General features: G+C 43.1%; 1 protein-coding gene across 1 annotated transcript in view; it reads left to right on the top strand.

Annotated features, from left to right (window-relative positions):
• The window catches only part of kif6 (kinesin family member 6), a 264,616-nt gene that overhangs the window by 218,230 nt on the left and 18,877 nt on the right, over positions 1 to 27,509 (top strand). Inside the window, exon 15 of the mRNA XM_052620016.1 lies at positions 3,898 to 3,953. Within this exon, the coding sequence (XP_052475976.1) occupies positions 3,898 to 3,953 (56 nt within the window). The remainder of the gene's footprint in view (positions 1 to 3,897; positions 3,954 to 27,509) is intronic.

The raw sequence follows: 27,509 nt of genomic DNA, 5'->3' as shown, positions 1-27,509 counted from the left end.
CAAATAAAGGTGACAAAACTTGACTTGCCCCAAAAACTCATCCGATTGTCTATGAAACTTATATTATTTCAATGCACACCACTCCATCCAGCCATTGAGTTACTACAGTCTGCTATCTCGTCACTGCGGTAAGCAGGGAGGCCACCAGAACATAGTACAGAGTCTGAATTTATATTTCCCGTAATTCATACTAGTACATCGTAGTAATTCAAACACCTCTTTAATATTATTTTTAGTGATCTCCGACTGATGAAGTCGAACATCTTTAGAGCCAATGTAAATAACAATATTACTGAATTTACATTTAGTATTGACATCACTCTTAAATTTACAAAGATGTCAGGTACTCTGGCTCCTGATAAACAATGGACTATGGTGGATGGTGTATCTATTTTCATACCAAAAACTAGGGCTCTTTTAACAGGTTTCTCAATGGGAGTGTCACTGAATGGATGTTTAATGTTTAGATTGCAATGTAAGAGCGGTGTTTTGTCCTGCAACTATGCCACATTACAGTCAACCAACTGCCCTGCTGCAGGGGCTCTGCAACCGAAGCCAAGCAATTTATGGTTCTCGCTAAACTAGTTTCATCCAAAGCTGTATCTAAGGCCCTCACGTTCTTACTAGCCTCAATGAAAGCGTCTTTGCATGGCTCTAGTTCTGAAATCTTCTCTGTCAGCTTAACTATTTTGCTGTATTTATCACATGTAAATGCCTCGCCACTGACAGAGAAAGCTACACTATATATGTGGCAATCGGGATTGTTGATTGATTCCGACTTACCTCAGTTGTTTGATAAATGCATGAAAAATGGAGTGGTAGAGAAAAGAAATGGAGCAAGAGAGAAGGGAAAAAGCAAGAGAGAGAAAAGAAATGGTAGGTGCGAGTAACAGGAATGCTAATGCACTGCACAAATTAACATAATTAGTAATAATACAAAATTAGTATGTTAGATAATATCATAAGTATATTCTTGCATTTTAAACAACTGAAAGCAACAGAAAGATATAGTTTCCAACAGAAAATCAAAGCTTCATGGAGCTACAGTCACAATTCACTCACTCAAACCACTCAGTAGACCAGGATGTTAGAAGCTGCTTTGAGTAAATACAGCTGTATAAGACAGTGTCCATCTTCTTTTCATGCTGCAAAGTTACATTATTTAAAGGAAGTTGATTATTTTCTATACCTACTGTAAATAATAGTTTGAAAATTGAAGACATCTTAAGACAAAGCTGACACCTAAATGAGACATACTGTATAAGAGAATCACACCTTAGTATCCTGAGGCAGAACTGCACCTCAGCCGGCATGAGTTTTCCCATTTAAAATGGCTTTCCTGCTCATGCTCCCTTCTTAACTCTTCCTTCATTTCCTGTGTCTACTCTTACTGTCCTCCTATACAATTACTGACCACTGAAGGTGATATAGCAACAATCACTTTCTGGGGAATAATTAACTCAAATGAAGTGAATATTCATGAGTCTATGAATATAACCGCTTATTGCTTACAGATATTAAATTACCCAAAGAGGGAATATTGAATCATTTAAAGGTAACCTTTACTAGAATTAATTTAAGTTAATCTAGACAATCTATTCGTCCCGCGAACTGGAAGCTAGACTTCCTTTTCAGAATTCAATAAAAATACCCTTCTTACAAACTCCATGAAATATTAATCTTCTGATCAGGAAAAAAACTATATTTTCTTTGTCTGTACTACTAAGATTACTGAAAGTAATTCATATAAAACAAAGCTCGTAGCTTAGATCACACGATTCGGGGACTTCCGATCTCAATGAGCAATGAAACAATTCAATATAAGCAAATTATAGGATTTAATAAAAACAGACTAAAGAGTACATAACTACAATTCACACGGAGTAAATATGAGTATATACCAAAACGAAAATACAATTTAAACAAGGTAAACTAACAAGAATAGTAATGAGATAGAGAGACAAATGAGAGAGATAGAGAGAGAGAGAAAGTGAAAGTGAAGACCAATCTCAGCGTGACAATTTCAAACAGTTAACTTTATTAAGTCATTGAATAATTTCACAAACATGGAATAGTCTAGACAACATTAAACAGCAATTTTAGTTGCGATATAAGAAAGTACTTGCTTTGATCTGGCTCTTGTGTGTAGCTGTGTTCAAATTGTCCGTCGGTGCGGCTTCAGTGTTGTCCTTTTCAGAGCAGATGATGCATGAGCTCGATGGTTAATGCGAATGTAAACTTTGCCAAAAGATGATTAGACTTAAGTTCGTTTGGCTCGTGAAGACAATTGAACGAAGTCAAATATCAGAAGACAATAAAGAAAAACTAAAATGAAACGAAAAGTAAAGAAGAACAAACGAAGAAATTCTTGAAGTCTGGTTGCGAAACTGGAAACCCTCTGTTCTCTCTGGTGGAATGCCAAGAACACAGGTTTCCCCAAGCTTTTACATAAACTTAGGTTTACACCTATCTTTCCGTATGAGCCAATGAAGTGTAAGAAACTGAGGTGGGAAAAATCTTCTTTGTTTGCTGATCTCCGCCCACTGGTCTAATTTATGGCGATGACAAAATTAAGCAAGATCGTTCCTCTGAAACAATGCATCTTTTTGTAATTTGCTATCAAGATTCGTTACAGTCGTGTTTTTACGATTATACAGACACCAAGAACTATGATTTTACCAATCAAGTATACAGAGATACGGAGTTGTTCCTAACTACATGCATATAAAGTTTGAATTAAACATGCAGTAACATTCGTATATTCCACTATGCCACATTATGACATCGAGACATTAAAATACATTTAGAGGTAGTTTTATAGGAAAAAGGTCCATGGGCTAGCCAAAAATGCTTGTACCTGTTTGTGAATGTGTGTGCGTCTGTTCTGTGGAATGTGTGGTCGCGCCGTGAGTGAAAAGGGCGGGTGTTTTTCTTTCCTTTGAAGTTCGATATTGTATCTCTGGATAGTCTCCAAGGCGTTATAACTCTCATCCACGCCAGGATGTTACCGCCGTGGCGGTGCCCAGGGTGGTGAGTTATGTTGGAAGATGTCGTAAAACAAAGGTCCTTGTTTTTCTTTAACTCACGTTCTGGTCTTTGAGTGTAGAATGTGTTAAAGAGTCAGGATTCATTAATATGGAACAGATGGTTGACTACCATCCGCTCATTGGTGTTACAAGTGAAAAACCCCAATGTAATCAAGAAATCTGAGCCACTATGAATACTAAAATTAGATATACATGAGAATCACAACTAAGAGCTCAGAAAGAGCAACCAATGAGCAATAAAATATTTCTATAATGGACATTGCAGCAAGATAATAAAAAAATATATTCTATGTTTCTCCCACTAAATTTTCAGTTTCAAATTATTTTGTCTCAAATATTTCTAATGTCAAATTTTTGTCTACTTTAGGAATTATAGGAGAAACATCTGAAATGCTGTTGATAATAAAATGAAACCTATATGAGAATCATTCATATGCCTCCTGAGCTTATGCAAAGCAACAACTGAGCATTTTTTTTTCTCTTGGCATACCTTGTTACACACTGTTACGGTCAGCTCAAAACTGGGATAAACAATAATAAACAATAGCATATGTGCTCAGTGCTTAATTTTACTGAGTGATCCAAGAGATGTAGTAAATAAAATACTTTTTTTACATTTGCACATGTACATTAAATATACCACTCTCCTAAAGTTATACCACTCTCATGAAGTCAAAGTGGGCACCCCTTGCCACCACAAATCCCCCCCCCCCCCAAGGAACCGACTGTCTATGTGAAATGTCATTTTGTTACTACGTTGAACATTCTGCTGATTCTGCTGATTCTGCAAAGTGTATGTGAAATGTTGACCACAAATGTACAATGATTTTCACACCATTTCATTTTGCAGGTTTGTTGAAGCCAAAACACTTGGTGACCAAGTTAACCAGATCAGGATCAGAGTCAGTAAGTAGTCTCTTCAGTCTCTTTTTGTAGCCAAATTTGGACTCTAGAATTAAGCACACACTTTATGTTCAACCTATGGTGGTAGTGTGGTCTGTGTGGGTGTTAATGCCCCAGTATAATGATAAGGACACTAAAAAGCACTATCCTTAAGATGAGACATAAGATTGAGGTCCTTACTGCTAGGATGTCCTTTTTAGGGCTGCACCCCTACTCCTATGCACACTCCCACAATTAAATATATATTTTTTAAATATATATAATATATATATATATATATATATATATATATATATATATATATATATATATATATATATATATATATATATTTCCTTCATGAAAGTTCCTGTCTGACATGTTTTTCTGGCCCCTTTTTGATTGACAGGATATAATCGGCCCAGATCATTGGTTGTTTTTTAAAAAACCAGATGATGACCAAAAGTGCAGATAATTGCTCTTTTTTTTTGCTTGCTAATAGCGTCACCATTATTGACAGTTACAAACTTTCACCAAACCATTTCACTGTAAAGGAGATAACTGATATAAATACATAACAGAAATAAACAGAAAAAAGTACACATAAAAAAATAAACTAAATAAAAAACAACTACATTCATAGTGTCAGAGATGAATGATATGCAGGAAGAAAGTGTCTAACAAAACAAAGAGGACCAGAGAGACTAAATAAAAAAATAAATAAACACAAATGGAGCCCACTGCATTCTCCTATCCTGTTTTTTAACATCTGTTAACTTTTAAAAATTAAAATCAAGTTATCAGGTTAAGTTGCCTTTATTAATATTCCCTTTATTTATATAGCGCTTTATACAAAACAGATTTTGTGTCAAAACAGCTTTACAGTGTTAAACAGGGAAAAAAAATGTGCCAATAATATAGGAGGACAATAGTAAACTGTTGGTTCTCTTTCAGTCAGTCACGTTCGATGAAGGGTTAGTTCACCCGAGAATGAAAATTCACCTTCTACTCACCCTCGAAGCAAATTTTCATTCTCAGGTGAACTAACCCTTTAACAAAACAAGCCAATGAATTTTGGAGTGCAAGCTTTGCATCACACATCCCGTCCCGCAGCACAGGTATACAGGTCCTCAAAAAATTTGCATATTGTGATAAAAGTTCATTATTTTCCATAATGTAATGATAAAAATTAAACTTTCATATATTTTAGATTCATTGCACACCAAAGGAAATATTTCAGGTCTTTTATTGTTTTAATACTGATGATTTTGGCATACAGCTCATGAAAACCCAAAATTCCTATCTAAAAAAATTAGCATATTTCATCCGACCAGTTTTTTTAATACAAAAAAAGTCAACCTTCAAATAATTATGTTCAGTTATGCACTTAATACTTGGTCGGGAATCCTTTTGCAGAAATGACTGCTTCAATGCGGCGTGGCATGGAGGCAATCAGCTTGTGGCACTGCTGAGGTGTTATGGAGGCCCAGGATGCTTTGATAGCGGCCTTAAGCTCATCCAGGGTGTTGGGTCTTGCGTCTCTCAACTTTCTCTTCACAATATCCCACAGATTCTCTATGGGGTTCAGGTCAGGAGAGTTGGCAGGCCAATTGAGCACCGTAATACCATGGTCAGTAAACCATTTACCAGTGGTTTTGGCACTGTGAGCAGGTGCCAGGTTGTGCTGAAAAACGAAATCTTCATCTCCATAAAGCTTTTCAGCAGATGGAAGCAAAAATCTCCTGATAACTAGCTACATTGACCCTGCCCTTGATAAAACACAGTGGACCAACACCAGCAGCTGACATGGCACCCCAGACCATCAGTGACTGTGGGTACTTGACACTGGACTTCAGGCATTTTGGCATTTCCTTCTCCCCAGTCTTCCTCCAGACTCTGGCACCTTGATTTCCGAATGACATGCAAAATTTGCATGTCATTTCCTTTCTTTCTGTGTCTTACCCTTTCGCTTGAGTGGGGCAAAGATGGCCTTCTGGACAGCAGTCAGGTCCGCAGTCTTACCCATGATTGCTTACCTATGATCCTGGCTTAGTCTAAGCCCCGTGTGTGAAACCAGCAGGGGCGGAGTGGGACCAAAAAATCTACCGGGAAATTTCGTAAACCACCGGCCCTCGGTGGTCAAAAATAAAATGCTAAAAAATATATACTACTAAAGTCATAACCCTTGCAAAATTATTTTAACTATATTAAGAAAGCCACCGGTACTGGTCACATGGTCTATGGTTAGACTGATTTGTTTAGATCCAGTGAAATTGCTACCTTGACAATTAATGTCACGTGAGAGGCGTTCACACCCCCGCTGACTTGTAACGGAATTTTCAAAACATACATAAAATGTGAGCATATCACTTGCTAATCATTTATGAATGTTTTTGTAAATTATATAGTTTATCATAAACTAACCACTTATAAATTACTTACAACTGAACTTTTATTATAAAGTGTTACTGATTATTAATTGCCGTTGGCGACGTCATTATAGTATGAATATATATAATACACACACCACTGTTTACCTACCACTAATTAAATTAGTCATTATTATTAGGCTACCAACATTTACTAGCTTGTGGTAGTTCACGGGCGGCTAGCAATAACGTACGTTAATGCTTGAGCGGCGCCACTGTTTTTTCTGTCAATTCACCTGTTGACGCCTGATTTCGGAATAAATCCATAATTTTTGAGCACTTTGATGCATTCTCCTCCAGCGTTCGCTTCTTCTTCATTCTGGCCTTTTCGGACCCTCCTTTGTCCTTTCTCTTCTTGCCTTCCATGGGGGTATCGTTAAATGTTTTGCAACCACGCTAATCCTTCCTGACTGTATTTTTTTTTCTATAATTTGCGCGCTTTCTCTCTCTCTCTCTCTCTCTCTCTAGTCCTGTGTGTGCCATTTTTGGGTCATGCCATTAGACGAAGGGGCAGGGGGCGCTCATTATCTCCCTACATTTCTGTAAACAGACTTGACCTGCAATCGGTTCATTGGATAACCGATGAGATGAGTGTGCAGGGGGGTAACTATGACTGAGAAATAAAGTGCCGGTGTAGCAGTCGATTCTGTTCCCCTCGGAATGTCTGTTTCCCCTCTGGTTGACAGGTCCGTGTAATAAACCCTACCATATAGTTAATCAAACATTTTCCCAAAGTAGCCTAAATTCGATTTGTCAACATTACCGCATGCCAATACACCAAACACACCTGGATGTAAAGAAAGCAAAAAGGGACAAATTTCTTGCTACACTGCAGCATAGTAAAATGATTCTCACACTCCCGTTTATGTTCTTTTTTTTATTATTCATCTTTCAGTTGTTCCGTTATTTTTGCCTTATGTTTTTACATTTCAACTTGAAAAACCTCTCGTCTTAATTTTATTTTCAAGTTTAAGATTTAGGACGGTATTTTGAACTATTTGACTTGCCGTACATCCAGTCACGCTACTTACGCACGCTAGTTCTGATCGTACGTATAGGAACTCGGCAACTACGCAAGAATTGTAGTATGTTTGCGTAAAGGGAAACGGACATTACGAGGGGAACAGAATCAACTGCTACACCGGCCGCCGCGCTCCCGCTCCCGCTACTCTAACGGCCGTAATGAATAATTTATAATGGGCCGATCATGAAAATTCATCAACCGGCTGGTCCCGATTGCCACTCCGCCCCTGGAAACCAGGCCATTAGTTCTTACTAGCACCTACATCAAACAGGTCGGCAGTCTTACCCATGATTGCAGTTTTGAGTAATGAACCAGGCTGGGAGTTTTTAAAAGCCTCAGGAATATTTTGCAGGTGTTTAGAGTTAATTAGTTGATTCAGATGATTAGGTTAATAGCTCCTTTAGAGAACCTTTTCATGATATGCTAATTTTTTGAGATAGGAATTTTGGGTTTTCATGAGCTGTATGCCAAAATCATCAGTATTAAAACAATAAAAGACCTGAAATATTTTAGTTGGTGTGCAATGAATCTAAAATATATGAAAGTTACATTTTTATCATTACATTATGGAAAATAATGAACTTTTATCACAATATGCAAATTTTTTAGAAGGACCTGTATTATGATAATTAATAATAATAATAATAATAATAATTCCTTACATTTATATAGCGCTTTTCTAGACACTCAAAGCGCTTACATAGTCAGGGGGTATCTCCTCATCCACCACCAGTGTGCAGCATCCACCTGGATGATGCGACGGCAGCCATATTGCGCCAGAACGCCCACCACACACCAGCTTACTGGTGGAGAGGAGACAGAGTGATGAAGCCAATCAGCAGATATGGGGATTGTTAGGAGGCCATGATGGTCAGAGGCCAATGGGCGAATTTAGCCAGGATGCCGAGGTCACACCTCTACTCTTTTCGAAAGACATCCTGGGATTTTTAATGACCACAGAGAGTCAGGACCTCGGTTTAACGTCTCATCCGAAGGACGGTGCTTGTTGACAGTATAGTGTCCCCATCACTACACTGGGGCACTAGGACCCACACAGACCACAGGGTGAGCACCCCCTGCTGGCCTCACTAGCACCTCTTCCAGCAGCAACCTAGTTTTCTCAGGAGGTCTCCCATCCAGGTACTGACCAGGCTCAGCCCTGCTTAGCTTCAATGGGAAACCGGTCTTGGGCTACAGGGTGATATGGCTGCTGGCTGTATAAGGAGAATGCATGCAATATCAGCAAATTCAGTTTTCACTTTGGAGCCGAGTGTTTCTCATGATTCTGCTTTGCAGTCATTGTTCAAGTTAGTAAGCAATAAACCAGGTGAAAGCTCTCTAGAGAGTATTGGTGTGATGGCACGTCAAAAGTGGTCACTACTGAAAGAGCTTTTCTCTGCATTGTGCATGTTGCAGGCTCCAACAGTCCTGCATGCCATTCAGCGACCATTCACCTGGGTGCTTCAGCGCTAAAAGAGCTTTTTCTTTAAAAGAGCTAGCAGACAGCGAGCATCTTTTTGAAGATGCCTCTCTGTGCATTTCTAGATGTGGTTGTTCCTGTCCTCATCTGACGGCCACGATCATGCCTGGGCTTAAGCATGCTGAGACTGTGTTCATGGGAGGTTTATGTTCATGGTGAACATGACCACGTTGACATGCTGGTCGTGACTCTCCTTTTCTGTAATGGGTGAGTCCCCTTTCATGTTGCCCAGCTGCTGCTGTTTGTAAAAGCACAACTGCAGGTCTGCCCAACACCTTGGGAGACTGACGATCACAGCGAGAGTCTTCCAGCCGCAAAATCCCTGCGGACCTCTTGCTCTTCAGCATGTTGTGTGCCATGTAGCCATCAGCTGACATTGTGGGTTGTCACAGCAATCCATCACGTCGCTTGTTGTTTTAGATGAGGTTCAGATTTCGATCGTTGCATTGAAGAGAGGGTTATTATGCACTGGATATAAAGATGACGCTTAGTTTACTGCTTATGTGGTGTTTGCTTCTGCTAAATTGGATTCAGAGTTGGTAGCCATGCTTGCCCGGGCTGCTGTGTGCTCTGTGTAGTGTTGATAAATGTTATATCATAGTTGATAAATGCTACATGGTGGGTGTGGTCGGGGCGGACCAGGGTGCAGGGTTGCAGGAGTGTAAGCAAAATAAAATGTGGAGCACGTTCGGTTAAATCCAGTCTGCATTGTGTCAGTTGTTGACAAATCTACATGATGTCAGAATGGGTCGAACATGGCACAATGTCTCCGCCGTATTGATCCGCTCATATCTTCGACGAGCACATTGCTGACAACTGGAGCAAATTCAAAAAAGAATGGTGCATATATTTCGGAAAAGGTGCAGGCGTACACTCTGCTGAATTTAGCGGGCCCCGACGTGGTGGAGAAATCCGTGGCTTTCACGTTTGCAGAGGGAGAGGACAGAGAAGATCCCGAAGTATTACTGAAATAGTTTGCAAAACTCTGCTTGCCTACAAAGAACATTATAATGGACAGACATGTCTTCAACACCACTAATCAAAAACCTGGTGAGTCCATTCAGTCGTATGTTTCCACCTTGAAGTTACTCACAAAAAAATGCGACTTTAGAACTTTAAATGACGAGCTAATCCGTGACCGCATAATTTGCGGGATTGAAAGTGACGGCGTGCGGAAACCCACTCAGACCACTACTAGGATTGCAAGACAGTATAGCCATGGGTCTGATACAGTTAGGACCACAGGTGCATGCTTTAGAAAACCAAGAAACAGAGGTACACTAAGTATACATCCAAAAGGCCCTTTTTACCACCACACGTACCGCGGCGGCGGTGGTATAAAGTGCATTTGCATCCTTTGACCGCTGAGTGGCGCTTTAACCACAAGTTATCAAACAAACGCATCAAAGCACATTTTCGCAAATAGATGTCAGTTTTGACTCGCTGATGTGTTAGATTTTATGGCTTCAGTCAGGGAAAATGAAAGAAAAACACTGTAGTTAAAATACTTAATATATTTAATATCCACAGACGAAAGTTTGGTACTTATGAAGTTATGTGCATTTCTTAGAACGAATTCAAGCAGGATAAATGTCACGCCTTTGCCTGAACCTGCGATTATATTTTCTCTAATCTACATGGTATTAAACCATATTTTAGATTTGACACATTTAAAAGGTTTGCAGTATTATTTATATTATATTAATTATGCATTATATTATTCAAAAGAAATTGTGGTTAACTTTGCATAGGAGCATTAAAAGTGGTAGCCTATTTTAGGGTGGTTGACTACATGGATTAATATGCAAAATGTCAATATTTTCATATATTATGCCTATATTTTAATTTATATTTTCAATATAAATATATTTTTTCCTTTAATAAAACAACATGCCTATTACCTTAATGCTGGAAAGACCTTTATTTTATTTTATTATTATTTTTTATTATTATTTTTTTTTTATTATTGTAAATTTTATGTTAATATTAGCCCATCAGCTGTGCAAATTTTGTTTGTGAGGAAAAAAAAACCTGTACATTTTTGTCGATTAATTTCTTATGCACTTATATTTCGGGCTGTTGACATGATTTGTACTCGTGATGGAGGCTCCAGTCAGATTCACACCACTCAGCTCATGCTTTGCTCAGCGGCGTGTCTCTGTCAAGATTTGCACTGCATGTGTGATGGTAGATGTGCAGCTTTTATTCTTATTTATTTTATCTTCATTACAAATCTTGTTTGGTTTAATTTTGGAAAATTGCATGTAAAAAATAATTTTCGTTATAATGCAAAATGTGAATTAATATTCATATGCAAGTATTTGTGCAAAAATTATTAATTCGCATTAATGACAGGGCGCATTAATATTCAACATTCAACAATTTTTTTTTGTCTTAACCAAAACAATCCTATATAAACCGGTTCAGCAACTTTGAAAGCCTGTCCATATGAAAGAGCAATTCACACCTTTATCTCGACCCCAACAAGCCACATATAACTAACCCCAAAAACCCAACCCCCTCCAGCTGAACAGAATTTGGTCTGTGTTTTGGCAGGTGGCAAGGAAGTCGACCGGAAATTGAAGTCGGGTGGGGGCTGCCATCTTTTAGCAGAACTTCACTTGCGTTAGCATTCCCATTGACTCCCATTCATTTTAGCGTCACTTTGACAGCTAATAACTTTACATCTGAGGCGTTTAAAGACTCCATTTGTCCATTATTTATTTCTAAAGATACACGACAATGTATAAAGGGCTCCATTACCTTCTATGTTACATTATGGCCCCGCATAAACAGTTTTTGTAAAAAATAGGCTAATGATTGCGTCATAACCACGCGACTCTCTGTCACATTACAGTACAGACAGGAGGAGAAGCTCGCAGGCAATTAACTTAATATGGCGTACTGGCGTTACATTTTAAAATACTATACAAAATAATCAATCAGAATACTTACTCCTGCTCACTCACGACAAAGAACTCCCCGCTCAAGCTCGCCGTCTCTGCAAGATTAACGATGGCAGTTTGCACACACAGCCACTTAGAAGATTTACATCTGTCAGACAGGTTGCTGACGTCGTCAAGCTTCGTTTGAGTCTGCGCGTCAGAAACGGAAGTGCTAAAAAACGCTAAAAATGGGCTTCAATTGTCTCAATTGAGTTCCAATGGGGTCGCTGTGTCTATTTCTTTTACTGTCTATGTGTTTTGGCTCTGAGGAACGGTGTGTTACTGGGCTGAAACATGCCTGCACTCAGCAGCACTCTTTGTATTCATTATATTCTCGCAGCCCATATTATTATTTTCACAAGACCATAATGATAATAATAAATCATAAATTAATAATTAATCATTATTTTACGAAAATCATTATTATTTGTGATCGTGGAAGACCAAGCGGAATCCTCTGTTCCCGCCTCAGCGCGCGGGTCTCCGAGGCTTCACTGTCTGCGGTTTGACTTTACTGAATCAGATTGAGGCGAATACAACTTATGGAACACGAGCCCAAAATTTAGCAAGCAGGAAAAAATTCATTCTACCTGAAGAAAGAGTATTTTATTGAGCTAATGCTGTTAAATAGAGAGAGAGAGAGAGAGAGAGAGAGAGAGAACCAGTCTAGGGCTATTCGGAGCTCATTATATTGAAGTACAAATACAAACACCAGAAATGTTATGCATTTTATGAATAATGAAATGTTATAAAAAGTATGAATTTTATTTATTCACATGCAGTATGGTTGTTGGTATTTAGCAGTTAAAACCTATTTTTAAACTTGAATTTAAATACTATTAAACTAACTTTAAAATATCAAGGAGTTTATAAGTAAAAAAGGGTAAAATGTCACAGTGCATGTTAAATGGCCTAAATTAACTTGTGTTAATAATATAATTCGATTTTTTTTTTTACATGAAAAACTCCTGGGACAGAAACCTTTATATCAAACATTTTAAATCGTTCACAGCTGAGCAACACGATACGGGGATCTGCGCCAGAGCGCGTGAAGTGAATGCGAAGAACGAAGTCATTTTCAGATGGAATGAAAAAAAAAATAAATAAAAATAAATATATATATATATATATATATATATATATATATATATATATATATATATGTATATATATATATATATATATATATATATATATATATATATATATATATATATATATATATATATATATATAGCCTATAGATTAGGCCCATGCAGGCTCTGCTCTGAAGTAATACTTATAATTACTGTTAACCCAGCGTAACACATTTAACAGATTAATCCTTTTTCATTTGCTGCATGTTTTCTTTATTTATTTATTTTTAAACAAGCTAAAAAATAAATTAAGTTCGTGAGAGAAAAAAATATATTATATTTTCCCTCCTACTTCATTCAGTTCTAAGTTTTGTAGTCCGTTAAGATCCAGCAAAGGACCAGATAATTCCTATAGTTCTGGTGTGATCCCAAGCTTTGGAAAAGGGTCCCTTGCATCAAAAGTTGTTCTTCCAATTTTAAAATTCTTTATCATAGACAATTCCTCTTTTGTTAACTTTGTTTGCCACATTTCCACTTTGACCGATGTGTGACGAGCTGATTTCTGACCCAATAAGCTTGCCACTGCATTTATATCACTCAGCTCGGGTCCAGCCACATCAATTATGTGTCTCAAAGTCACAGATTTGGTAGCACAAAGTCTCTGCACATTCCCACTCGCAATGTCCATACAAGCTCCTTTAATAAGAGGTTCTTGTAATAACCAGTACAAAGAATTGGTCTCCTCCATCCTGCACACATTGAACAGTCCCCACACTTTGAAAAGTCCACTGTAAAATTGAGACAGTCCAGCCAGTCGTAATTGCTTCACATCCATTAAAAACAGGGCAGCATCCATTCCAAGTCCATCTACTGTGTGCAAAATTATTTTTGCCACCTTCCGCCACACCAGTTCCACAGGTCCAGTCAGGAATTTCTGGATGAACTGTAGACGAAAAGTAGCATGCCTGCTTGGTAAGTGGACTAGCCCTTGTCCTCCCTCTTCTTTAGGAAGAAAGAGCACACTCTGAGGAACCCAGTGCAAACTGTCCCAAAAAAAATTCACTAAGATTGTCTGCAATCGGGACAGCAATCCAACAGGTGGATCCACACAAGATAATTTATGCCATAGTGTTGAAGCAACCAAGTTATTGACAATTAAAACCCTCCCTCTAAAAGACAATTGTGAATGAAGCCATTTCCACTTTTTTAATTTTCCTTCTATCTTTTCAAAAACGCCTTCCCAATTTTTTTGTTTGGTATTTAAATCCCCAAGATACACACCTAGATATTTAAAACCATCTTTCTTCCAGATCATCCCACTGGGTAATTTTGGTATCCCTCCCTCCCACTTCCCAACAGCCAATGCTTCACTCTTCTCCCAATTAACTTTGGCAGCTGAAATTATTCCAAAATCACTAATAACCGAAACCAACTTATTAATGTATTCTTGTCCATTTACCATGACCATAACATCATCAGCATAAGCAGAAATTTGATGCTGAACATCGTTATGCAATATTAAACCATTAATCGTGGTTCTTAGTCTATTTAGCATTGGTTCAACGACTAATGAGTAAAGCATGCCAGACAGTGCACAACCCTGTCTGATCCCCCTACTAACTTTAAAAGGGGCGCTCAAACCACCCTTGATCTTCAGTAAACTTTCAGTGTCTTGGTATAGCACTTTTATCATACCAATAATATCAGAACTAAAACCAAATGCTTCTAGGATATCCCATAAATACTGGTGCTCCACTCTATCAAATGCTTTCTGTTGATCAATAGATATAAAACCTAAATTTACCCCTAAAAGACTCGAAACACTTAAAATGTCTCGTATGAGACTAACATTATCAATAATTGACCTGCCCGGCACGCAATACGTCTGGTCAAAATGAATGACCTGCCCCATCACCTTTCTCAGTCTATTTGCTAAAGTCTTAGAAAAAACTTTAAGATCAGAACACAGTAAACTCACAGGTCTCCAGTTCTTGATCTCCTGCAAATCACCTTTTTTTGGTATCAATGTGATCACTGCCCTCCTACAGCTCAAGGGCAAAGAGCCAACAGACAAACTTTCATTTAGGACTGCCAACAGGTCCTCACCCAGCACAGCCCAAAACTCCTTATAGAATTCAGCAGGGAGTCCATCCATCCCTGGAGCTTTTCCGCTCTCCATGCCCTTCAGAGCATTCATAAGTTCCTCCGTAGAAAGGGGCCTCTCCAGCTCTGCTTTTGAGTCCTCCAGGACATTTGGCAGACCTTCATAGAAGCCAGCGGATAACTCCTTATCCTCTCTATATTCAGCTTGTTTTCTGATATCAGGTGTCTGTGTTAACTCCTGCCCGTTCTCAGAGCGTAGACATTGAATATTACGACTCTGGCCATTCTTTTTTTCAAGACTAAAGAAAAACTTAGATGGGGCATCCATTTGTGTTAAGTTCTGAAAACGAGAACAGACCAGAGCCCCATGAGCTTTAATGCTGAGCAAATCTGCAAGAAGAAACGTCTTAGTTTTAAGTGTCTCGATATGTCTTCCCTCCCCAGTCACCTCTGCTAATCCTAGTGCTTCTATAATTTCAGATTCTAGCTTTTTCATTGATTTAGTGATGTCCCGAGAAACACTGAAAGTATACTGTTGACAAAATACTTTCACCTCAATCTTTCCATAATCCCACCACTCACGCAAATTTTAACATTTTCTTAGTTTAAAATTATTCCAGGAGGAAATAAACACATCTCTAAAATACACATCACTTAACAGGGAGGTGTTAAAATGCCAATATGCACTCTTTGACTTCACATTTCCTATATATACATGATACTAAACAATGTACAGAAAAACCAGTAGGTGTGATAAGACAGCTTTTCACAACATTAAAATGATGCCTTAAACAATAAAACCTGTCCAACCTGGCCAAGGAAATAAAGTTTTCTCTGTTATGTACCCATGTGTATTGTCTTACATTATTATTTAGCTCTCTCCATACATCATACAAACTGTGAGCCTCAATTAATTTATTTTAAACCCGACTTGAGGCAGCATGAGGTTCAATGTGATTTCTATATAGTCTATAATTCTCAGTACAATTGAAATGCCTCCCAAAAACAAAAAAAAAAAAAACATCAGAACTACAGTCCTGCAGAATGGTATTAACATCTTTAAGAAAAAGTACTCTTTCACTTCCATTTGTAGGAGCATAAACATTAATAAAAACAGCCTTGAATTTTTCAAACTGAGCCCTTATGCATAATAATTTGCCAGAAACTGCATGCTTAACATCACATGAGATAGGCAAAAAACTCTTAGCAAAGAGAACAGCCACCCCTCCTTTAGTAGAGCTCATGTGAGCAAACAACACATCACCCTCCCATTCTTTTTTCCAATCTATTCCATTAATACAGTCACTGTGCGTTTCTTGAACGAACATCACATCAATATTCTTTTGTTTGATAAGTTCGAACAGTAATGCTCTTTTATGCATATCTCGGGCCCCATTCAGGTTGAGAGAGCTCACCTTCATCACACTCATAAAAAATAGTATGAGGGAACACAAACCAAACAAAAACATAGAAAAACATAGACTGTGGTTTCAAAGCCATCTTCAGTTTGTAATACTAATTTCAGTTTGGAAACAAGTTTTTTCAATCTATAGATCTCCTGCACTGTAAACTGTTCCCCACCTTCACCTCTCATTAGCACTGTCACTGAGTTGATAAACATTCTGCGGTCAGCAAGAAAATCTTCAACCTGGACATTTTTCACATATTTAGTCCTTTGCAGAAATGACTTTATTTTGTCAAAGTTGTAATTTCTATGCCTACTTCGTCCCGTGTTACTGTCTACTACATCACTGTCAGAATCATCAACTGTACTGCATTCAATGTCAGAGTGTTTTCCAGACTCCATTTTTGTTAGTCTGCTTATTTTAGCCGCTTCCGCACTCTTTCTAGCCCAGAATGGGCGGGGCGAATGGCTATATAAGCAGGCAATCGCCAGAGGAAATCAGATCTTACTCCTTCAGCGATGACTTCACTTCGCTGGATCTTTGCTGAAGGCCTTCGCCTGGAACGAGCACTCGCTGTCGAAGAGGCACTGCAGCGGACCAGCTGAGACCGCCGACCGCCTGCAGCGCCGGCATTCTCGCAGACAGCCGCTCTTAGCGCCGATCTCCACCGCCCACTTCCCGCTTCCGGCCGCTTCTCAGCGATCTCCTGCTGCCATCCGGCGATCACAAAAGAGCTTTTTCCAGCGGTTTTCACCGCTCTAAAAGAGCGTTTCTAACGCCGTTTTAACGCCGGCGGCCATGACGCACCACAGCTGTGGCACATGCAGAGCCCCTCTGCATGATGACGACGGCCATGGTGAGTGTGTTTTCTGCCTGGGAAAACCCCACGCTGAGGCTCGCGCCCCCCCGTCTTTTTCCTCCCGCGAGTCTCACCCTTTCCAATGAGAGAGCCGTCCCTTGTCCTCTTCTCACGCCCAGAGCAGCGTCCCTCGGCTGAAGCGAGCGACCTTGTCTCTTTTGGCGGATCGGAGGACGAGCCGCTTGACGACTCCATGTCACTCGCGGCTTCTGAAATGGAGGACTGGGCCGGTAATTCTGACCCCGCCCACTTGCCGTCACTGGAGCCCATCAACACCAGAGCTGGGGTGGATGCCGAGCTTCTCCGCATCCTCTCCAAGGCCGTTGAGGAACTCCATCTGGAGTGGGCCCTCCCTGAAGAGCCGACACGCAGCAGGCTGGACGAGTGGTACCTGCCAGGACACCGCCAGGCCCCCCGCCAGCCCTCTGCCCCGTTCTTCCCTGAGGTTCATGATGAGCTGACAAAGTCGTGGCGCGCCCCCTACTCGGCCCGCCTACGCACTTCCTCTGCAGCTCTCAGCTCAGTAGATGGCTCTCAGGAGAAGGGCTATGAGCAATCGCCGCCCCTGGACGTGGCCGTGGCTGCTCATCTCTGTCCCCTCGTGGCTGTGGGGTGGAAAAACAAGAGAGCCCTTCCTTCCAAGCCCTGCAGGACGACCTCTGCCATGGCTAGCAGAGCCTACACTTCTGCGGGCCAAGCAGCTTCAGCACTACACACCATGGCCATATTGCAAGTGTTCCAGGCAAAGCTTCTCCGTTCCCTGGATGAGTCTAGCACTAGTGAACCTGCTTTTCGCGACCACCGCAGCACCACAGATTTGGCCCTGCGTGCCATGAAAGCCATGGCCCAGGCCATCGGACGATCCATGGCCAACCTGGTTGTGCTGGAGTGCCACCTCTGGAGCGCATGGAAGTGTCCCAAGCCATGCGACACTTCCTGCCCAAGCGCTCCACCTCTGCCCCGAGTTGCCCCAGGACTGCGCCGACTCAGCACCAGAGCAAACCTGTCCCTTCTACCCCCCAGGCGGCGCCCCCTAAGGAGCAGCACCCAGCTCGCCCCACTAGGTGCGCTAAACCACCTAGACGTCAGGGCCCCCGGTAAAGGATTGTGCTGGACCCGACGCCCTCTAAATCCTCCTGATCGTTGGGGAAGAAAGAGGAAGGGGCAAAGTCCCGCCATGGCCGGACCACCCCAGAAGCTCTCTCGCCTGCCTGCTGTGCGACCTGGGCCCACCGTTGTTGCGTCCACGCAAAGAATAAATAAATAAAAAAAATAAAGACATATAATAAAAATAAAAGTTAAAAATAAAGTTAAATAAAGCAGCGCAAGGTAAATGACAGCTATAGTGCAAATCAATGAAGTGAACAACAGTGCAGTTAAAAGATTTTTTAGTGCAAAAAAAAAAAAACACTTATTAAAAATATCTTAAGTCTGATTAAAGTGACAAGTGACAAGTGACCAAGAGCAGTTATTTAACGGACTGATGAGGTAGTTCCATGCCGAATGAGGTAGTGAGCGGTGAGTGAGCAGACCAATGCTGCACAAGTGACTCGTGCATGTCATCATATAATTAGTGTGTATGTGTGTGGGGGGGGGGGGGGTGGGGGGGGGGTCATAGTTCAGTGGTGCCTGGGGAAGAAGAGGGGAGGGGGGGCAGGTTCGGGAGGGAGTTCAGCTTCCTGACAGCCTGGTGGATGAAGCTGTCCTTCAGTCTGCTGGTCCTGGCCTGGAGACTCCGCAGTCTCCTCCCTGATGGCAGCAGGCTGAAGAAGCTGTGTGATGGGTGGGTGGGATCACCTGTGATGCAGAGGGCTTTGCGGGTGAGACGTGTTCCATAAATGTCCTGGAGGGAGGGTAGAGAGACTCCAATGATCTTCTCAGCTGCTCTCACTATGCGTTGTAGAGTCTTTCGGCAGGACGCGTTGCAGGCGCCATACCACACAGTGATGCAGCTCGACTGGATGCTCTCGATGGTCCCTCTGTAGAATGTGTACATGATGGGGGGTGGGGCTCTGGCTCTCCTCAGTTTGCGGAGGAAGTAGAGACGCTGTTGTGATTTCTTGGCCAGTGCTGCGGTGTTTTCAGTCCAGGAGAGGTCCTCTGTGATGTGCACACCCAGGAACTTGGTGCTGCTCACTCTCTCCACAGTCGCACCGTTGATGGTCAGAGGAACATGCTGAGTGTGTGCTCTCCTGAAGTCTACAACGATCTCCTTCGTCTTCTCCACATTCAGAGAGAGATTGTTGTCACTGCACCACCCAGCCAGGTGGCTCACCTCACTCCTGTAGTTTGTCTCATCTTTGTTGCTAATGAGACCCACCACCGTCGTGTCATCTGCAAACTTAATGAAGAGGTTGGAGCTGTGTGACGGTGTGCAGTCATGGGTCAGCACAGTGAAGAGGAGGGGGCTCAGCACACATCCTTGGGGGGCCCCAGTGTTCAGTGTGATGGTGCTGGATGTGTTGCTGCCGACCCGTACTGCCTGAGGTCTTCCAGTCAGAAAGTCCAACAGCCAGTTGCACAGCGAAGTGTTGAGCCCCAGCTGACTCAGCTTGTAGATGAGCTGCTGAGGGATGATTGTGTTGAATGCTGAACTGAAGTCTATGAACAGCATTCTGACATAAGAGTCCTTTTTTTCCAGATGGGTGAGTGCTGAGTGGACGGCAGTGGAGATGGCATCATCGGTCGACCGGTTGGACCGATATGCAAACTGGAAGGGGTCCAGGGAGGGGGGGAGGGCAGACTTGATGTGGTGCATGACTAGCCGTTCAAAGCACTTCATGAGGATGGGGGTAAGTGCAACAGGACGGTAGTCATTGAAGCAGGATGGAGATGGCTTCTTCGGGACTGGGATGATAGTGGTAGTTTTAAAGCATGTGGGAACAACAGCCTGACTCAGTGAGATGTTAAAAATGTCTGTGAAGACATCAGTGAGTTCTGCTGCACAGTCCCTGAGCTTTGCGGGCATTGATCCTGCTGAAGGATCTCCTCACGCTGTCTGGGGTCAGAGTCATCACCTGGTCGCCGGGAGGAGGTGGAGTCTTCTGTGCAGTGGTGCTGTTTTGTGCCTCAAAGCGAGCGAAGAAGGTGTTCAGCTCGTTCAGCAGAGAGATGTTGTTGTCACAGGTCCGTGTTCAGCTCGTTCAGCAGAGAGATGTTGTTGTCACAGGTCCGTGGTGGGGGCTTGTAGTCCGTAATGGTCTGTATCCCCTGCCACAGGTTCCTAGTGTCTCTGCTGTCGCTGAATTGATGAGCTATCCTCCTGGAGTGCTGTCTCTTAGCCTCTCTGATGCCACGGGACAGGTTGGCCCTAGCTGTTCTCAGGCCCACCCCATCTCCAGCCCTGAAGGCAGCATTCCGTGTCTTCAGGAGTCTGTAGACCTCCCCCGTCATCCATGGCTTCTGGTTGGCCCGGACAGTGATAGTTTTTGTGATCGTTACAGTAACAGTCTCTGAGTACTCCTGGAGGTCAGTGGTGTTATTGCATGTGGCAGCCTGTTTAAACATGTCCCAGTCAGTTGTGTTGAAGCAGTCCTGAAGAATCTCTGATGATCCTTATCCTTACCTCTCTGTGTGGTGTAAACAAAGTCCAAAATGTTATTACCTCGTGTTGGAAAGTTGATGTGCTGGTGTATTTTTGGAAACACACTCTTAAGCTCAGCATGGTTGAAATCCCCAGCTATGATGAGAAAAGCATCCGGGTGTGCTGTCTGCTGCTCACTGATGTGTTGGTACAGTTCATTAAGTGCGTCGTTCCTGTTGCTGGTGATGTTGAATGGGGGAATGTACACTGAAATGAGCAGTATAGCAGTATATTCCCTTAGCAGATAGAACGGCCGGCACTTAATAATCATAAACTCCACCAGGGTTGAGCAGTGTTTGCTGATCACAACAGTATCGCGGCACCACGCGTCATTGATGTAAACACAAAGCCCGCCGCCGCGGGTTTTTCCTCCAGCGACGAGAGCTCTGTCCGCTCGATAGCACGTCAGCTGGTCGAGCTGAATAGCGCCATCTGGAACGCTGTTGCTGAGCCATGTTTCCGTGAACACAAAAACACAACAGTCTCTTACAGTCCTCTGAGTTGAGCGTAGTAAACGAATGTAGTCCAGTTTATTGTCCAACGAGCGTACGTTAGCCAGTACGATGGTGGGGACAGATGTCTTGTGTGTGTTAGCCGTTAGCCTAGCCCGGATACCTCCGCGCTTCCCCCTCTTCTGCTTCCTCTCACGTCGCTTGTGGCGCCTCCGCTGCAGGCGAGATGCAGTAGTGGGGGTCGATGATGGTGAAGGCCTCCGTAGCAGATCGAGATCCCGCAGCTGTTCCGCTTGCGTGGAGTTTAACTGTAAAAATGCGGTTCTGCCGACATCGAGCAGAAACTCGCGACTGTATTTGCGCTTACAGACAGGTAGACGCGACGACAACATGCAAAAACACTGCGACTCACAAGACAAAAACACGAAAACACCGTTCTGTCGGGACAGAGAGAAGCCGCTGCGTGTGGACGCGCCGCCATCTTGGGGTAAGGAGCACAATGTTCGCAGTTATGGCGAACACAATAAATATTTCACATTTTCAAAAAGAGAGCAGTTTTCCTCTTCCACACTCGTCAGTGTTCAGGCCCCTGATCACTGGCCTGCCATCCGACACTATCCAGCCTCTTGTCACGCGGGCCGAGGCCTGGCAGGCTATCCCCGGAGTGTCCAAGTGGGTGTTGGGGATAATAAAACACAGCTACTCACTGCAGTTCGCCTGAAGACCCCCGCGTTTTCGCGGGGTGATTCCCACCTTGGTAGAGCCGGACGATGCTCAGGTCCTCCGCACCGAAGTGATGATGCTGTTAAGGAAGGGAGCCATAGAGGTAGTTCCTCCCTCAGAAAGTGGATTGGGGTTCTACAGCCATTATTTCCTTGTCCCCAAGAAAGATGGCGGTCTCAGACCCATCTTAGACCTCAGGCACCTGAACCTCTCCCTCGTGAAACGGAAGTTCAGGATGTTGACATTGAAGCAGATCCTCACACAGATTTGCCCCGAGGACTGGTTCTTCTCACTGGACCTGAAAGATGCTTACTTTCACATCCAGATAGCCCCCCATCACAGACGATTCTTGAGATTCGCGTCCGAGGGTGTGGCTTACCAATATACAGTCCTTCCCTTTGGGCTGTCTCTAGCTCCCCGCACTTTCACGAAGTGCATGAACGAGGCGCTTTCCCCTCTGAGACGGATGGGAATCCGCATTCTGAACTATCTCGACGACACGAACCGAGCTAGACCACAACAGATCCGTGCTCCTGAGCCACTTAGAGTGCCTAGGACTCACTCACTGCTCCCCAGCCAACGTATTATGTTCCTGGGAGCAGTTTTCGACTCAGTCAATATGAGGGCGGTCATATCACCAGAGTGCGCTCTCGTACTTCAGCAGCTCACGGCCTCTGTCAGGAACAAAGCCTGTTTCCCTCTGAAGTTCTTTCAGAGGATGCTAGGGCTGATGGCTTCCGCCTCCCCAGTTTTACAGCTCAGCCTCCTACGAATGCGGCCCCTGCAATACTGGCTGAAACTCCGGGTCCCACCTCATGCTTGACGGCACGGCCGCTTTCGCATCAGGGTCAACCAGGCCTGTCTAGCAGCCCTGGAGCCTTGGATGAACCCTGTTTGGTTCAGTCGTGGAGTACCCCTACAGGCAGTTTCCAAAAGGATTGTGCTCTCAACAGATGTGTCCAACCTGGGTTGGGGTGCTCTGTGCGAGGGCAAACCAGCCTTCGGCTCGTTGTCGCACGAGGAAAGCCATCTCCATATCAACTGCCTCGAGATGCTGGCAGTGGAACGAGCCCTTCAATCCTTTAGGCGATCCTGGAAGGGCACCAAATCCTAGTCCAGTCGGACAGCATGACAGTGGTGTCCTACATAAATCACCAAGGCGGCCTTTCGTCCAGCCGCCTCTGCGCACTGGCAAAGCGACTCTTGGAATGGGCATTACCCAGGTTGCGATCGCTCAAGGCGACACACATACCTGGCAAGACAAATCTGGGAGCAGACATGCTTTCACGGAGTAATGTCCCCTCGGACGAGTGGATGCTCCATCCCCAGACGGTTCTCAAAATCTGGGAGATTTTCAGGAAGGCAGAGGTTGACCTCTTCACCTCAGAAAGCAACTTTTATCGCCCAACTAATTTTTCAAAGGAAACAGATGCGCTGGCCCACAACTGGCCCAGCCTCCTTCTTTATGCTTTTCCCCCGATCGCTCTGATCCCTCATTTCATCAGACGAGTCAGGGAAGATTGGCACAGAGTCCTCCTAGTGGCCCCACTCTGGAGGAGCCAAGTTTGGTCCTCGGAGCTTTTCAGCCTTTCCATGAAAGCCCCATGGCCGATCCCCCTGAGGCGGGACCTCCTCTCTCAGGCGAACAGGACAATCTGGCATCCACAGCCAGAACTCTGGGCTCTGCATGTATGGTTCCTCGATGGGAGCCTCTGAGCCTTCCCGGGGACGTGATACACACCATTGCTCAGGCAAGAGCCCCGTCTACAAGACGCCTCTATGCCCAGAAATGGTCAGTCTTTGTTGACTGGTGCTTAGCACAAAACAAAGACCCTGTTGAGTGTGACGTATCTCCGATACTGTCATTTCTCCAAGAGTGTCTAGAAAAGGGTCTCACCCCTTCCACGCTCAAGGTTTACGTAGCAGCCATGACAGCATTTCATGCTCCTATTGCTGGCCAATCAGTGGGTCGAAACAGCCTCATTGTGCATTTCTTGAGAGGTGCTAGGCGGTTGAAGCCCCCACGTCCTCTCACCATTCCCACTTGGGACCTTCACACGGTCCTTGGAGCACTCAAAGGACCTCCCTTTGAATCGCTGCGGTCAGCTGACCTTCGGCCCCTAATGCTCAAAACTGCTCTGCTACTTGCTCTAGCATCGGTCAAGCGTGTTGGCGATTTGCAGGCCCTCTCGGTGAGCTCTGCATGCCTTAAGTTTGGGCCCAATCACTATAAGGTCATTTTAAAACCCAAGCATGGCTACGTACCTAAAGTGCTCTCGACGCCATTCAGAGCACAGGTAATTTCCCTCTCAGCTCTGCCTCCGTTGTCAGGTGAGCGGGAGCTGCATTTACTCTGCCCAGTGAGGGCTTTGAGGATATACATTGAGCAGTCACAGCCGTTCAGGCAATCTGACCAGCTTTTTGTCTGCTTTGGTGGCCGCACCAAGGGGTCTTCGGTCTCAAAGCAACGCCTCTCGCGTTGGATAGTTGAAGCTATCTCTCTATGTTACTCCACTATGGGCCTTGAGTAACCCATAGGAGTAAGAGCCCACTCTACTAGAGGGATGGCCTCTTCATGGGCCTGGTCTAGTGGTGTCTCTATCAAGGGCATCTGTGAGGTGGCCGGCTGGTCCTCGCCGTCCACTTTTGTCAGATTCTATAACTTGGATATCCCGACCTTGCATGCTCGGGTTCTTTCGGTTTGATACGACGTCCTCTAGCAGACTCCGTCATCATACCACCACCAGGGAGCTAGCTCCCTCTTAGCAGAGTAGCGTCAAGGGTTCGATGGCTCCGGCCCTCTCACTTATCCTCTGGACCCCAGGGTGTTCAAGATAAGTCTTGTCGTTCCCTACCGTGGCACGGCGCGGTTGAATCCGTTCCCCATACGCAGTATGAGTGAAGTATCGAAAGGGAACATACTCGGTTACGAACGTAACCTCGGTTCCCTGAGATACGGAACGAGTACTGCGTTATATGCCGTGCCACGAGGCTGCGGGTTCAGTGTTGTCGATTCAGTCGTATGACCTGATTTCCTCTGGCGATTGCCTGCTTATATAGCCATTCGCCCCGACCATTCTGGCGGGCTTTGGCGCGCTGCATCGCCAGAGGCTCGCGCAGCTACGCAGCGCTGTCATTGGTTTAAAAAAGTTTACAGATTAACCCCTTAACTGTCACTCACATTTTTGAAAATTGTCTTTGTAGTGCAAGATCCAAACTTAAATTTTTATAATTCATGAATGAAAATATTTTGTAACATGACATTGATGTACCATTTACATGGAAATGCAATGTCTGATTTTAAAATGGGTTTTAAAGGATGAATTTTGAGATTTTATGTTTTCAAGTGATATATAACTTCTGATGATTTCTAAAATGTGATAGAGAAAAAGGCAACAAAGAAGTCTTCTTTTTTAAACAAAGGTCAAACCTCCAGTTATAATTTAGATTTTTGAGGGTGCACTCTTGTCATAAATTAATCGATTACTTTTATGTTGTAAATTGTGTTTTATGTTTTATGTTCTGCAGAACAGGAACCTGCTGGAAACCAGTTTTTAAACTGAGTCAGGCCCGTTTAAACTGTATCTCAATGTTACTTTTTAACCTTTCCTGTATAATAAATGAATGAATGAATGAATTTTCCTACATAATTTTTAGCAAAAAACACTGGCAAAATATATATTTGGGAGTCTTAGACCTTTCCAACAAAATATTGTTTGTCAAGATTAGATTATATTTAATTGTAATATGGTGAAGTAAATGTAGGCGTCCCACAGGGTGGACGGGTGACAGTTAACAGGTTAAACCAATGGCAGTGCAGTTGCACTGCATTATTGAAAAAAGGCTTCAGTATCGAGGAAAAAAGGAGCTTTTCCCATACGCAGTACTCGTTCCGTATCTCAGGGAACCGAAGTTACGTTCGTAATCGAGTACGATTTGATTAACACATGATAAAACTGCAGATAGTCCCAATTTATATGGGAAACATCTAATGCACCAAAAAAAAACAAAAAACAATACTATATACATTTAGACTACATTTGAGTACATTTTACCATTCTTTTGTAAGAGTTAGCTTTCCTGTCCTGTTTCCCAGCGGGATCATAAAGTTTTACGACCTGGTCAGGAGTGGGGTTACAACCCATGGTTCTATTTGAGAACATTAAAATTAGGAGACACATTTCCAATTTATAAGTCAGCAACTTTAACCATTTACACAGGATTAACCATTTTTATGCAATACACAAACATTCAAAATACATATTAATAAAATGACGAAGATAAAGAACCTTAAAGTTTTGTTTGTGTGTGTGTGCTTATGTGTGTGTGTTCAGGAATGTGGGTGGGGGTTTCGTGTCTCCTTTGAGGCTCGCACGGGTATCGTAAATAATTTAAATCCAGCCAGGCCAGCGCCAGGCCAGGCATTTAGTGTAAAAAGGTTTCATTTGTATGCCTGAATTTAACCCATGAATCGATGACCTGCATATCCGTTACAAGGTTATGTTTGACACTTCAAGTTCTCTCATCACAGCGGACAGAGGAACTCCAAACTGTTGTAAAATCTGATCCCACATGCCAAAGATTTGTTAACATGATAATGCATGGCTGGCCGAAACTCCTTCAAAGAGCTCTCACATGACGTCCGCCCATTCTTTTCCATGAGAGAGGAATTTGTTGTTGATGATGGACTGATTTTTCGAGGACAGAGACTACTGATACCACCATGGCTACAAAGTTACTACGTGACTCATCTACATCAAGGCCATCCAGGTCTGGTGGCCACAAAATGCAGGGTAAAAGAAACTGGCCCATAATGCATGATGATATCGAGAGAGCAATCTCTCATTATGCTCCTTAGACCCCATCAATCACATGAACCGATGCAACCACACAATGTTCCTGATCTTCCTTGGATGTTCACTGCGGCAGACATATTTGAATGGCATGGAAAAATGCATTTGGTTCTAGTGGACTCATTCTCTGGTTGGTTCAAGCTTGACCACCTACCTGAAATGAAAAGTGTCACTGTAATTGCAAAACTTAAGAGAGACACTTTGCCGTCCATGGAATTCCTCAGACGCTCATGACAGACAATACACGGCAGTTTGTATGTAGTGAATTTTCTGGTTTTGCATGTGCATGGGACTTTGAGCACATTCGGAGTAGCCCATATTACCCAAAATCCAAAGGGCTTGCAGAACGTGCAGTGCGTTCCGCCAAGCATCTGCTAGAGAAATGCCATAGAGAGCACAGTGAAATTCAGGCTGCTTTACTCCACCTGCGTAACCTTTCACGCGCTGACCTGCCATCACCTGCCCAACTGCTCCTCTCTAGACAGACGAGAACATTTCTTCCTGAGCTGTAAGACAGACTGATGCCCTCTGTATGCAGCAACGTCCAGGCAGCTCTTACCAGGAGGAGAAAGCAAAGCAAAAACTATGACCGCAATGCCCATACCCTTCCACCCCTACAACAGGGTCAGACAGTAAGGATGCAGACG

The sequence above is a fragment of the Carassius gibelio genome, chromosome A17 (genome assembly GCF_023724105.1).
Source record: "Carassius gibelio isolate Cgi1373 ecotype wild population from Czech Republic chromosome A17, carGib1.2-hapl.c, whole genome shotgun sequence".
NCBI classification, from domain to species: domain Eukaryota; kingdom Metazoa; phylum Chordata; class Actinopteri; order Cypriniformes; family Cyprinidae; genus Carassius; species Carassius gibelio.
Note: the sequence above shows the minus strand (reverse complement) of the source record. Positions and strands in the feature narration are given on the sequence as shown.